The sequence below is a fragment of the Oxyura jamaicensis genome, chromosome 5 (genome assembly GCF_011077185.1).
Source record: "Oxyura jamaicensis isolate SHBP4307 breed ruddy duck chromosome 5, BPBGC_Ojam_1.0, whole genome shotgun sequence".
NCBI lineage: Eukaryota > Metazoa > Chordata > Aves > Anseriformes > Anatidae > Oxyura > Oxyura jamaicensis.
Genome location: NC_048897.1, coordinates 11,556,825 through 11,570,398, shown reverse-complemented (window position 1 = coordinate 11,570,398; position 13,574 = coordinate 11,556,825). Strand labels below are relative to the sequence as shown.

At 34.3% G+C, this 13,574-nt stretch overlaps 1 protein-coding gene across 5 annotated transcripts in view; it reads right to left on the bottom strand.

The window, feature by feature from the left end:
* STRN3 (striatin 3) overlaps nt 1-13,574 on the bottom strand; it is a 60,039-nt gene that overhangs the window by 25,999 nt on the left and 20,466 nt on the right. For 4 of the 5 annotated variants that reach the window (XM_035327730.1, XM_035327733.1, XM_035327732.1 and 1 more), the window contains exons 3-7: nt 8,750-8,823; nt 7,193-7,274; nt 6,714-6,893; nt 6,157-6,289; nt 5,004-5,145 (exon numbers count right to left, since the gene is read on the bottom strand). In XM_035327730.1, coding sequence (XP_035183621.1) covers nt 5,004-5,145; nt 6,157-6,289; nt 6,714-6,893; nt 7,193-7,274; nt 8,750-8,823 — 611 coding nt within the window. The remainder of the gene's footprint in view (nt 1-5,003; nt 5,146-6,156; nt 6,290-6,713; nt 6,894-7,192; nt 7,275-8,749; nt 8,824-13,574) is intronic. The other variant, XM_035327731.1, reaches the window with a different exon arrangement.

The following is a 13,574-nucleotide window of genomic DNA, read 5'->3' as shown; positions in this document are numbered from 1 at the left end:
CATCCTCGCACTCATTCTACATGCACAAGAAACCTTGATCCTACATATAACGAGGGGAACAAGCCTATGAATACAGCGTTTCACATGAAGATGGATAAAATTATTTCACAAATGTGAATAAATTGCATTTCAGCAATCACATTATAATTACTAGAAAGTACCACATTCCACAGTTATTTTAGAATATTTGTCTTTTTCCGTTTGACAAAATAGTTAATATTCATTTATTATCCAATTTATTTATTATCCACAGAAAGTCAAGTCTCCACCTTTCTAAACTATCTCAAACATTTCTGGAAAGACTAAATGAGGAAAAGCATAAATGTGTTTCTAAGGTAAGGTAAATGTAACATTTGCAGAAGGACTTTATCTACAGAACAACTAAGCATCAACCCAATTTGGCTTATACATTAGTCAAGCTTATGCTCACAGAAGATATTAGACAAAATAATAAAACTAAGTTCCTCAGTTCCCAACTTCCAATTATGCCTACAATATCAGTGTCTCCATAAAACTGCAATTTTTGATATTATAACTATTTGAATCATAGAAGTACACTAGAGAAGCCTTTTAGAGCAAAGAAAAAGAAACAAGCATTTAGGAAGCAGAACTTAAACTAACAGCCCTTGGTTTTATGAAGTACAAATGTTTCAAGACAAAACATGACAAAGAATGGCAAAGTATTCTAGGATACTGATGCATCTACCAAAAGACCATCATTCAGGTAGGGCAGATCAATGACAAAGAAATAAGCTTGATCAAAGAGGTAGAATAGAGGACTGGCAAGAGTTGAGAAGGCAAGAAGCTGAATACAATGTGAATGTCTCTAGAACTGTCCAAAATTAACTGTGGGGAGGGAAATGGAATAATTACCTCTTATACCTAAACCACAGCTACAACTACCAAACTGCGAACAGAAAGACCTCAATCTTTATGAGTACAGGGTCAAAATACTGACAGAAATATACTGCTTATCAGGAAATCGAAGAGGTACAGAAACATGTCATAGGATATGTCCCTAAAAAAGAGGAAGGAAATCAGAAAAGCAAGCAAACAAAAACAAACAAAACCACAGGGGAAAAAAAAAAAAAAAAAGAAATTCGGTGGAAAAGGGAAAAAATCCAAAGCAACATTAAGAGAAGGAAAACAATCAGGCAGGTTGCAGCATTGTAGAGAAGGATTTGAGAATTAAACTGAACCAGAAGCAGAACATATATAGCAATGATGTAATGCTGTCACAAAATGTCACAACTTTCTGGTATGTTTTCAAAAGTATGATGTACTAAACCAGGAGTACACATAACTCAGTGATGGTGGTGACAAAATTGAAGCAATATGTCTAGTCTGCACTACGTTGAAAGTTTAGGAAATGTCTGAGGATCAAGAAAACAAACAAAAAAGAACAATAAGTTATCAAAGAATTTAAAGGAACTGGGCTCATTCAGATAGCAGGGAAAACTTATGTCTGCAGGCATAAATACTCCAAAACAATGGCATTGGCTACTGAAATGTAGGTCGGAAATAGAAAACTAGTTAAAATACTACCTCAGATTAATCAGCAAAGCTCTGAAATTAATTTCAGAGATGATTTTTAGGAAAATATTAAAGTATTTCTCTCAGTTATGCCTACATATTTCAGAACAAAGTCACATAACTAGACTCTTCCATAAATCTCCTCTGGTATTGAACTTCTTCAAATTGCCTGTAGTGGTTCTAATTCATACTAAATTGACACCAGGACTGTGCAGAGGATCCAGGATGACTACTAGTCAATACCATTTAGTGGAGAAAAAATTAAAGAGGAAAAAGAAATCCTGTTTTAAAAAATGACCCAGGAGACTCTGAATTCCAGTCGCTCTGCCACCCACAATTCTGGGCACAGGCAGTAATTCTCCGAGTCACGCTCCACCAGGAAACAAAATTTCTGCGTTGCGTAGAGAAGAAAAATGCAGTGAACATGTTAGACAGAAATCACAAGTAGAATAAAAAGCCTACATAATATGTAACATTTGTAACATGTGACATACTATGCAACAACATGTAACACTTCTTTTATTCCTGTTTGGTCAAGGGAACAGAACTTACATACACAGCTTTTTCTTGATACTGCTTTACCACAAAGCATTTCAAAGCATTTTTAATCTGAAAAGATACATTTGTTTTTGAATGTGCTGTATACATTAATACTTCATTTAACATCACTTGAATTTGCTCATCTTTCAGTATTTTGAAGATGAACTGCTCCTAATAAAACATCATGTTTCGTAAGATTTTATATCACAATACCCGAAAATAACTTAAGACTCCAAGTATATTAAATGAGGTATTCATAAAAGAGAACGTGCTCATAAGAAGTTTTATTATAGGAAGAAAAAACAGAAAACTTCCGCACTTGGTGGCTGGCTGATTTTCTCAAGTCCCTAATAGCACTGATGTAATGATCAAATTTGTGATGAAAAATTTTAGCATATCTGGAGTTACATGCAAGTAGTACTTGGATAATTAAGCTTTGCAAGTAACAATAAAGCAAGACTGGGCAAAAGGTTTAGAGTCTAAACATCAGAAGTTTGATTTCCATATGTTAAATGAAAGCATTATAAAGAAATATATATTTAAACATTGGTTCTTTACATTTTTATGAGCCCAAATCCTCACAAGAGTAAGAAGTGACAGGACGATGCCACTGACAGGGAAGACTGAAACAGGAAGAAAAAAAGCTGAGAACAGAAGTGAGCAACTGTTCATATTCTGAAAGAGAAGAATGAATTACAACTGAAATACTAAAATTGGTGTTTGGTACAATTGTTTAGAAAGGAATGACAAGTATTTATTTCAAAGAAGTTCTAATAAATAAATAAATAAACCTATGGATGGGCCTTGAGATTTCAAATAATAGCAGTTTCATGGAGCTCAAAATAACAGGACAGGCTGTAATAGGGACAGGTTCAGGCAACCTATCATTTTTAGAAGGCATTTAAGTGGGACAACACTTGAAATGTTATTTTTGATAGGTAATAAAAAAACATTGTCTTCAAGCATTTCAAATTTACACAATGATCTTTAAAAGAAGTGACACAATCCCAAGACCCGATAGACTGTATCCTTCAGCATCTATTTAAGGAAGTAACAGCTGTATTAAAATCACTGACGTGCAGTTACAAGCAAGTCTTCTGTTAGTACAAACTATAAAACTTATGGATTTTTTTCAGGGGGGCAAAATGTAGAATACGTACTTTTTAAGATGGAAGTAGGTTTATGTGCATTTCCTCCTTCCTTGCCTCAGACATGAGGGGTTTGATAGCAAGAGAATTATTGTGGTTAAACTAGTTGTCAGAACAAAACTGTCATAAGTGCCCACAAACTCCTAAAATGCTCTGCCTCGCTTCCTGTGGGTTCACTTACACTATAATAAAAGACACTTTAAAACTGCTCTCTGAAAAGCACTGTGGGTCAATTTGGTTTTTAAATAAATAAATCTATTTGAAGTTTGGGACAGCAACTCAACTCCTTGAAAACAAGTTTGAAAATTTTTGTCTTGCGACATCAGCATTTCAACTAAATTAGAACCCCAGCATTCTGGGCAGCTGACTAAAAATGACAGAGATATAACAGGCTTGGAAAGGAGATACTTGGAACTGAAATAGACAAACTAGAATACTAAACTCCAGCAGTATGCTGTGACAAAAATCAATAAATCTTTTCATGAGTTAAGGCATCAAGTCGTCTTTCCTTCTATATACAGCAGTGGTGAGACTAATTCTAGAACCAGAACTTCCTGCAACATTCAATATTTGAAGGGAAGTTGCAAATTCAATCAGAACCTTTGCTTCACAGCCTACTCAGGGATCTGCCCTCTTGGCTAAATAAAAAGATGACTAAAGATAACTAATCAGAAAACATAGCCTTCAAAGGGGAACAACACCAGCCAACTACAGCACTTCTAAATCTAGGTAGTTACTACTGAAACGAAAGGTTACAGTTTGCCTGGCTTCATCTTCCAACTAGAAATAAGAGCTTTTTTTAAAAAAACAAAACAGGTGACTAACACTGATACTGATTTCCAAGACAGAACACTTCCTAATCCTTGCTACCTGCAAAATCCAGATTAGATGATATGCTAGTATTTTGATTTCTGTAGGTATTTATATTCCATAAGTATAACAAATTAACTGTCTCAATAGCATAAGATGATCAAATAGGATGATCTAGTGGCACTTCTTGGCTTTACAGTTAAAGACTGAAACCACAGAATTGTTTATGACAGACCAGAAACTGTCAATTCCCCATTGCAGGACAAATGTGAATGGCTCTGTTCTTCATTAATTCTTATTCCTACTCAAGTTCTCACACTCTTTCAGTTTCTTCTTTAGAAATATGTAGGCTCTAAGAGCTTCTGAAAGTTACTTAACTCATTTTGCTTTGTTTCACATTGAATTAGTAATCTCCTTAATTTTATTATGCACTCTAAATTAAAGTAAGTAAATAAAAAGTTGGGCCAGTATAAAAGGTTGTGGTTGGTTTTTGTTTTTTTGGTTTTGATTCTACTAATGGAAATTACATTAGCAGTAACATCTAAAAAAATCTCAAGTCAAAAAATCTAAATACACCCATCTGCATTTTTGCAAGCACACCGAAGAAATTCATTTAACTTGAGAACAAAAACTTTAAAGCTCCCTATCAGAAACAAACAAAAACAACACAGATATAAAAGCCAACTTAATTCAGGTATAAAAAAAAATATTCAGTACCCTAGTCCTCCCTATTCAAACAAGAAAATATATTTCAGGGGAAATTTTCTGAAAATAAAACCAAAACATTAAACATAACTGTAACTGAATTTCTGGCAACTGCAATAGTAAATAAATATACTATCATCTAATCACCAGTATATGACCTTCACAATCATCCACACATCCACACCACCTTAGCATAGACTGCAACACTAATATGATGTCATGAACAAGTTTTCCTTTATTTTGTACATTCTTTTGTTGGCATCTTACCCCACTCAGTTCCATCTCCTGAACTTCGGGCTTCTCCAGCTCCCTCACCATCTTCAGCTGTTACTAAAAAATCAAATTCTTTCAAAGCTTCTTCAGTATCAGGGTCATCTGTAAGGTCTGCAGCTAAACCTTCATTACCAATCTGAAAACAGATTAAAAAAAACTTCCTGTATTTGAACCATGAACCTTTCTCATACTCAAATATTTAACTTAGAAATTATATAGATTACTCTCACTGAAGACTTAGTTGCATAGGAAAACACTTTCCAACATGAAATGCAGAAAAAGGTACTTAAATCTAGTCAGAAGTAGAGCTGCTTACCATCAAAAAAATCAGCAAAGCCCAGTGATCATTAGAAGGGAAAAGAGCACTGACACAAAGTTTAACAAACAAGTACATCCACAACTTTGTTTTTGATTTAAGAAGTCTCAACCAAAAACTGTTGTTGATTTTCTTGCAATATTAACAGATTTCTAGAGAAGCTTTATAACTCCCTGCTAAGGCATCATTCAAATGTTTTCTTTCATTCTGCAGGTGAAGAAAATTTCCATGTGAGGCTGTGTTTCTGTAAGAGTTGGGCAATATTCTTATACTTTTGCATAGGGACACAATATTTACAAAGGTAAACAATCTTTCAGTTATTACTTTTTAATAAAAAAAGCTTCGTCAAGGATTAAAATATAACCGCACTGTCTTCACAAATGCTTTAGTGATTTACTCACTAGATATGTTTATCAGACTACCTACTGCCCTAGAAGAAAAAATATTCAACCAGTCTTTTGATTTATCTATTTAGCAGAAGTACAAATTAATACTAAAGGTGTGTAAAACCCTTCCTGACAAGTCAAGTTGGGAGATTCAGACTTGCATCAAGCTGAGCTAATGTTTCTAGCTATTTATGAAAATTCAATGCAGCCAGAGGCACCATAATACTGTGAAATTCTTTGCTGAGCAAAACATAATAGAACTGTCAGTACAGTGGTCCTAAATCAACCTCTTTGCATAAAGAAACCCTGGTGACAGGGAAAATCTTCTAGCACAGGAATAAAAAACATGACATACTTATAACTGTCTGGGAGGGAAAAAGGAAAAAGATTTCCCTTTTAAAAAGACATTTATGTGTACAAAGCAATATATAAAAAAGTATTTTACTTTATGTTTCTTATTTATCCGGTGCTTTTCTTTTCCTTCTGCAATATCTTCTATCATGTCACTCTCCTCTTCTTCATCACTATCATCTGCATTTTCTAAGAAGTTAAATGTTTCAAGAACATCACCAGAATTCCTAGAAAAATAAAAACATGAACAGGGAGAGAGATTTACCTACTCAAGAGATTTTAGAACATTAATCAAATTAAATTACTACCTGATTTAATACCTTAAGAATTTTAAAACAAACACAATGACAATGAATTGTTGCATAAAAAGCTTCTCCAGCTAATTCTTCACTCTGCAACACTCATCAGTATCTTTCCTTAAAATAGTAATTCCAAAGTGCTATTGAAGATAAATTTATGTCATATAACCCTATATATTTTCTACACAAGACTTAGAATCAATTTTATTTAAGTTCATAACCATTTGTAGTCCGCTATGCTCACAGGGTTCAGAGCCTTCAGAGTCTGAAGTTCAACGTGAACTGATCAGTACATTAAAATGACTCTGCAGAATAAACTGTAACTTCATGCATTTCTCACCTCTTCACTTACCTTTTGATTTCCTGTCCCTTTTGCTTTGATGAAGGAGATTCACCCCCATTGAGAATCTGTTCTAAGTTCTTTGTCTCTACTGAACCATTTGGTTCTGAATTGGAGAGCCCAAGCAAAGACCTGACCCGCTGGGAGCGTACATCCAATATCGTATCTGTATAACCTACTTCCTGCAGATACCTATACACATTAAGAGGAAAAAGAGGAAAGCACATTTGAGGGAAAAGGAAATAAATCAGTATCAACTCTTTCTATAAAATGTATTATAGTGGCACTTATTTTAAAATAAACCTCATCTCCACCCATTTCACATGGAAAAGCTCCATCTATATTGCTTAAAGGTCAAGACTATAAAACCTGTATGACAAGTCACCATCTGCCCACCTCAATTACCCGGTATCAAAGAGTAAGCATATACACAGCTCATAAGACTTTAGAAAACAGTTTGAATACACCAATATCCCAACAACATTACTTACTGTCTTAGTAATTGTCTGCCTTGCTTCCAGGTCAGTTGGCTATTTTGAGGTACTGCAGGAACGTCCGTATCTTTGGTTTCTTCTGAAAGATAGCATCATATTTAGTTTTTTATTATTATTATTATTATTTTAATTCAGCTTTTTACAAGACACCAGTGAAGCTAAAGCAAATCTTAAACCTGCATAGGGCAGCATCTATTTTAAAGCCTTTCTTTTTTCTTTAATTAAAATAGCTTTTTTCCCCCTTAATTTTCTGTTAAAGAATAAAGCAAATAATTTAACATAACGAAATGAGTTCAAAAATTCTAATCCTCTACTTGGAGAAACAGAACTGAAAAAGTATTTAACTTGTACACAGAAGAAAGTCTGGCCCTAACTGGCTCAAGTGTTACTGCTAAGAAATGTTAATGCAAGAAGTATACCTCTTCCACAACGCTGAGAGGATTAGAAAGTGACTTGAAAAACACTAAAGCAAAATACAGTTAAAAGAAGAATGAAAGACAAAAATGAAGTTACACAGTAGCATTTGGAGAAAACAAGCATGTCAACTTTAACACAAATTCCATTAGCCTACTATCAACAAATAACATCTAGAATCCACTGCACCTACTATGGCAGAGACTATAAAACATGGGAAAAATTAAGAGCTTAAGAATTAAAACACCTAACTTCCTCTGCATTTAAATATATGCTAAAACTCCCATCAAGTAAAAAATATTCATCGTGATCTCTAGTTTCAACTGGGGGTATAAGTACCCAAAATGTGACACTTCTGAAGCAGAAGAAAACAGGAAGAAAACAACAAAAAGGATCTGCAGGCCACAATTATAAGGCACATTACTAAAATACAGGCCAACAATGCAACTTTCCAGAAGACCAACATTTCAATAGAAGCCACATTCATTTTATTTATTAATTAGTGGAATTAATAAATAAGTGCAGTAAGTGCAATTATGAAAAATTATTTTCTCTACAAGCAATACTGTGAAGAGCAAAACTGTTATGATCAACTTCTTATCAGTGTTGTAAAATCACAAGCACTCCAGGGTGCAAAAAGTCAGGCTAATTTTTCCTCTTAGAACACTCTCCCTTCATTTAAGATAAAAAAAAAAAAACTCAACTTTTTCCAGGACAACACAGTAATTTTTTTCCCTCATTCTTTAAAAACTATCATCCTATAACAGCATCAAAACCAGAAGTATTTCCGATATTTATTCTGCACTTATGCTTTCCTTCTAAATGGATGTCACACTGGTGTAAAACATTAAATCCTTCAACAAGAGATATCTAAGAAGTAAGAGAAGCAGCAGCTAAATAAGGAATTGTGCAACTATTTAAAACTTTCTTTGATGTTCAGAGCTGTTTCAGAAAAGAAAAAAAAACATTCTGATTTAGAGATAAAAATATTGACCCAACATAACACTTTTCCTAGATATTTTCTCTATAATGTACTTGAATGGGGAAAAAAAGACTGAAAATTGCAATAAACAAAGAGAATCTAGAACAATTTATGTCGAACAAATAATGCTAAAGCAGGCTGTTGTCAAAAAAAGTTACCTGATTCAAAAGTTGGCATTTTCAAGTCACCTTGGTTCAATTCTGTGCCATATTTTAATTTATGATATTTTGCCCTGGAAAGGTATGGAAATGATTAACAAATTGGCATACAATGCTTTTATCAACTCGAAATATTCTACTATTCCCTTTTAAAACAACCATATTAACACAACACCACTAATCAAATTAAAGCTGTTGTGATCATTATAGTAACATACAATTCTCGTCTTTCAAGAATGCAATTTTGAGATGACCTTTTTACAGTTATTCAAGATTAACAGACAATATATAGGTATTTAGTATGTTCTCCGATATACATATTCTTATTTTTTTATTAACAACAAACAAAAAAACAACAAACACTATACCATCAACTACCACAAGAACATTTCAAAAACATGTAGCTTCAATTATTTATCAGGGATAATTTCATCACTTGTCACAGTTAATCAATCATCCTATGATGAATGAACATCACATTTGGGATCCCTATTTGCCACCTTCAATTTCCTTTTCAATTCTTCTCCTGCTCTGCCATTGCACAACAGATATTTTTCCCCTGTGCTAACTTCCCTTATTACAGATTCTCTTACTGATTTTCTCTTCCTCGCTGTAAGTGTGCCTCGCTGCTTCCTGTCTCCTGATCTCTCAGCCCCTTGATCTCTGCTTTTACACTATTTTTTAAAAATCACTTGGTGATGCTTTTCCACACAGGCATGCATGAGACTTCTAAATCACCTTCTCTGTGCAGGGTGCCTACCACCCTGTCTTCAAATCCCTTTATCTCCAGGAATATTACATGCACCACCTACAGTAATATATCCGAACTCTCTGACTTTATTCCTAGACCTTTTAACTTTTGCTTCATAAATCCCCTGAAAAAAAATAATCTTAAAATCTCAGGAAAAAAGATCTAGATGTTCTATAGTAGAACTGAGGTGAAAGAACTCTGGTAGAAAGTCATCAACCACATTTAGCAAAAAAAAGTCTCTATGAAAAACAGCTATATTTATACTTCTAAATTTAACATTTGATGAAAGTTTTCAAAGTAACGGAACCACATCCAGTTCCCACAAATTTTAAAGACTACGCCCAAATATGAAGACACTAGAACTTCCTGAGAGAAGATACATACTGAAATGTGCTAGACAAAACTAAGGATTCGCAACAAATTTTCTTTTTGAATGACGGAGCCACTGCTAGATTTTTTTTTTTCCAAATTCAAGTTCTTCTGAAATGCTGCCTGACATAATGGATAGTATAGAAGACTTCCTTCTAAATTACAGAAGTTTCTGACAGAACTGCAGGCAATTAGGAGCAGTCTCATTAACAAAGTATCAGTAGATGGCACTATTGACCCTCGATAGCAAGAAAATCCTGCATTTCCTAGTAATTACATTGCAACTGAAAAACTGTAGGGTTCCTGAAGAGGCAGTCCGTGAGTGACCTGAATTTGACTGACTGCCAATTAAATACAAAAACAAATCTGAAGTTACTTGAATTTGAACACATTTCATCCATCCACCACTAGTAAGACTGTCAATACCAGGTGCTCTCCAAACAGACAAAGCTTTGTTCCACAATGCAATAGCAATTGCAATACCACCAAGCTTTTCAGATAAAGCAGGTAGACTATGATCTATATGTCTCAGAAAGTACTGTACGCTTGAGGTAAAATAATTACAAAATGAAAATAAGAAATTTTGAGTATCAATATAGCAGAACAAATGTCTAATCTCAACTCATACCTGAAGTCAATGAAGCACTGTAATTAAAAAACTACCCTAAATTTGTTCAATTCAGAGCCATCATCAATACTATTTATGAGGAGTCGGTCCACTTTGGAGTTTCAATTTCCAAGCACAACTAAAATTCTGCTCTGACTGTTCATTACAAAACTTAATGAGTTATTTGATCTAAAAATATACCAATGACTAGCCACTACAAATATGCCAAAATATTGCTGCATGTAATGAGATCAATTAAGTCTTTCACAACACATTTGATACTCAACTTCAGTTTTATAGTAAGAAATTCCCCCCCATATTTTCCATACAAACAAGGCTAAATCATTACGTATCTTAAAAAAATCACTAAAAAGCTGCATTGTTGTTCATGAGTCAGTGACATTAATCTCCAACCCCACACCACACAGTAATTGAATTCTCCAAAAGGCATTTTTTGAGTATTGACTTGCTATTCTTCTAAAGCTAGGTTTCCATGAGTGAAGAAATTAAGGGGAAAAGAAAGAATGCCTTTAAAGTGGATTTAACTGCTTGCTACTATTTAGCTGTTGAATTCTACCACTCAATTGCAAGGAAAAAAGCCAGCTCCAATCCAAACACCATGAAGTCAAAATATTGGCAGTTTTATCATCTCAGAAAGTCTTTTGAATTTAAACACTACGTTACTGAAGTTTGGAGCACAGCGGCTCATAATATGAGCCAAAGAAAGTCTGGCTATGTCCACAGAGCACTGTAAAGACATATAGACTAACTAGAAACACACACAGAAAACATACACACATAATCCTTTAGGGCATAATTTTGTTACCAAAAAATAAAAGTCACGAACAACTGACCCTAAATATTCAAGGAAGTTGAAATAACAAGCATCATTTAACTTCCCTAAAACATTACCACACCTGTTATATACTTAGAGATAAAAAATAGAAATATCAAACTATATTGTGACTACTGCCCTTTATTGAATCTTACACACTGATGTCCTGTTTCATGCCGTTTGTCTGAAAAATCATATTCATCATGGTCTGAATGAGTTTTTTTTTTCTCCAGACTCTCTATAATCTGACATTTCACTGCCTCAAACTTTCTGACAGCATCGGGGAGTTAGCATTAGAAGAGGAGGAAAAAGCGTTGGAGGGAAAATCAAGTGCAATACCAGAAACTGCTCTCAATGTTCTCCAGATCTCCAGTGATCTCCAGATCAGAAATTCAGTTTTTGTTTTTTTTTTTAAATCCTGGGGCTTGTCATTAGTTGGGGTCCGCCATACAGAACACCAATGGCAAGAAAATAAAATAACCCCTATCATCTTGAACTCTTCATTCAACGCAACAACAAAAACTAAAAGCATATCATTTAAGTATGACAGTATAACAAGTTAGTACTTGCTTGCTTTCCTTAGTCAATCCATCATACCTTGGCAATTATATCTCCTCAAACTACTGAGCATGAGTAGCAAAAAGTTACAGAAAGCTTCCTCGTAGCCTCCCACACATTCACCAATCAACCCTTGAGTTGCAGTTCCTGTTTTTAGCAAATCTTCATGACATTTCTGGTTGGGACTTAAGCAAGGATTTTCCTCTTGAAAAGTATGCAGCATTGGCTCGTACCCAGCAGCCACAAGAGCTAAAGTGAACTGTATATTTCTGTTCTGCTTCTGCTGTACACAATTATAAATTCCTCATTCATCAGATGAATTTTGTTATGTCATGGGGAAGTCAAACTATAAAGGTAGTTGCATTTCAATGGAAAACATCAATGGGGTTCCACCAACATAATTTATTTTTATATTCTGCGTTCTGTTGTATGTTACTTTCGCACACTGGCTGTAATTAACTGTGTTTGATTTATCTTATTAAGTAGGTAATCCCCACAGCCTTACAATGTGCATTTGCAGAAAGTCTCCCTGTGCAGCATACAAAGAGATTATCGCTGCCCAAACAACAAAACTGTTCTCCTTCAACTGTTCAATGTTCTTTCAAAGGAAGAGTACACCGCCCACCCAATACTGCATACTTTTCATCTGCCTCCAATCCAGTCACTTGTACATTACCTGTATGACTTAACAATATAGCTTTTAGTCTTAAAACTAGTTGGAAAGCTTGAGTTACATTCTACCCTGAGAACAGGGCCATATAAAGTAGCTCCTTGGCACCTCATTACCTCACCTATTAACTAAAACACACAATGTGGTGGTATGACTTGCCATATAAACCTACACCATTTTCTGAAGTACACCTCTATATTGCATGTTTCATTAAAAGGCATGTAGCCATCCTTGCCAAAACACTGATTTTTAAAAAAGAACCCAACTAATCTGTTATTTCTATACTAGTTAGTTATTTATAGTACTAATTCATAATGTAGAATATATTAAGACATACTCTCAGACAACTGACTTAAAATTTTATAGTAAATATAGCTAGGCCTCACCTGGACATTTTTTAGTTTATACTGGCAAGAATATTCTCCACAAACCAAATAAACATAAGCTGACAATTTTGTTGTATGACCCTTAAGAAGTTTACACTGTTGGATTCTACTTTTTAAGAACAAGATAAAATGAAATTTAAGAATCAAGTCCACTACTAAAAGTATAGGAACATGACAAGAATGTCTGCTTAATGCTACTGCAAACTAAAGAACTAATTTTGGCCAACTACACAGCCAACAGGAGAGTTTGAAGTTCTGAAGGACATTACCCTGGGTGGACTGGAGGAAATATTTTGTTATATTAATGCTACAGAAAACCTACTGAGACTAGAAGTTCTAGCATTTACCACATGAAATATCAGTACTTTGAAACCTAGTATTAAATTCCAAAGGATTCTTTTCTGCCACAAAATATAGTTCTCATCATGCAATGCATACAAAATAGTTGTAATGAATGGAGAGATCAATATTTTAAAATTTTTAAAGTTCAATACCACTGGAGAACAGGTAAAGGCATACTAGTAAGGTGTAAGCATTTTAGGAACAACTATTCTTTCTTGGTTCAGTCTAACTTAGACTGAACTTAGCAATTCTTCTTTAACTCTGAAAAAGATATGTTCAATTTGAACTTGCTGCAGTTAACACATAA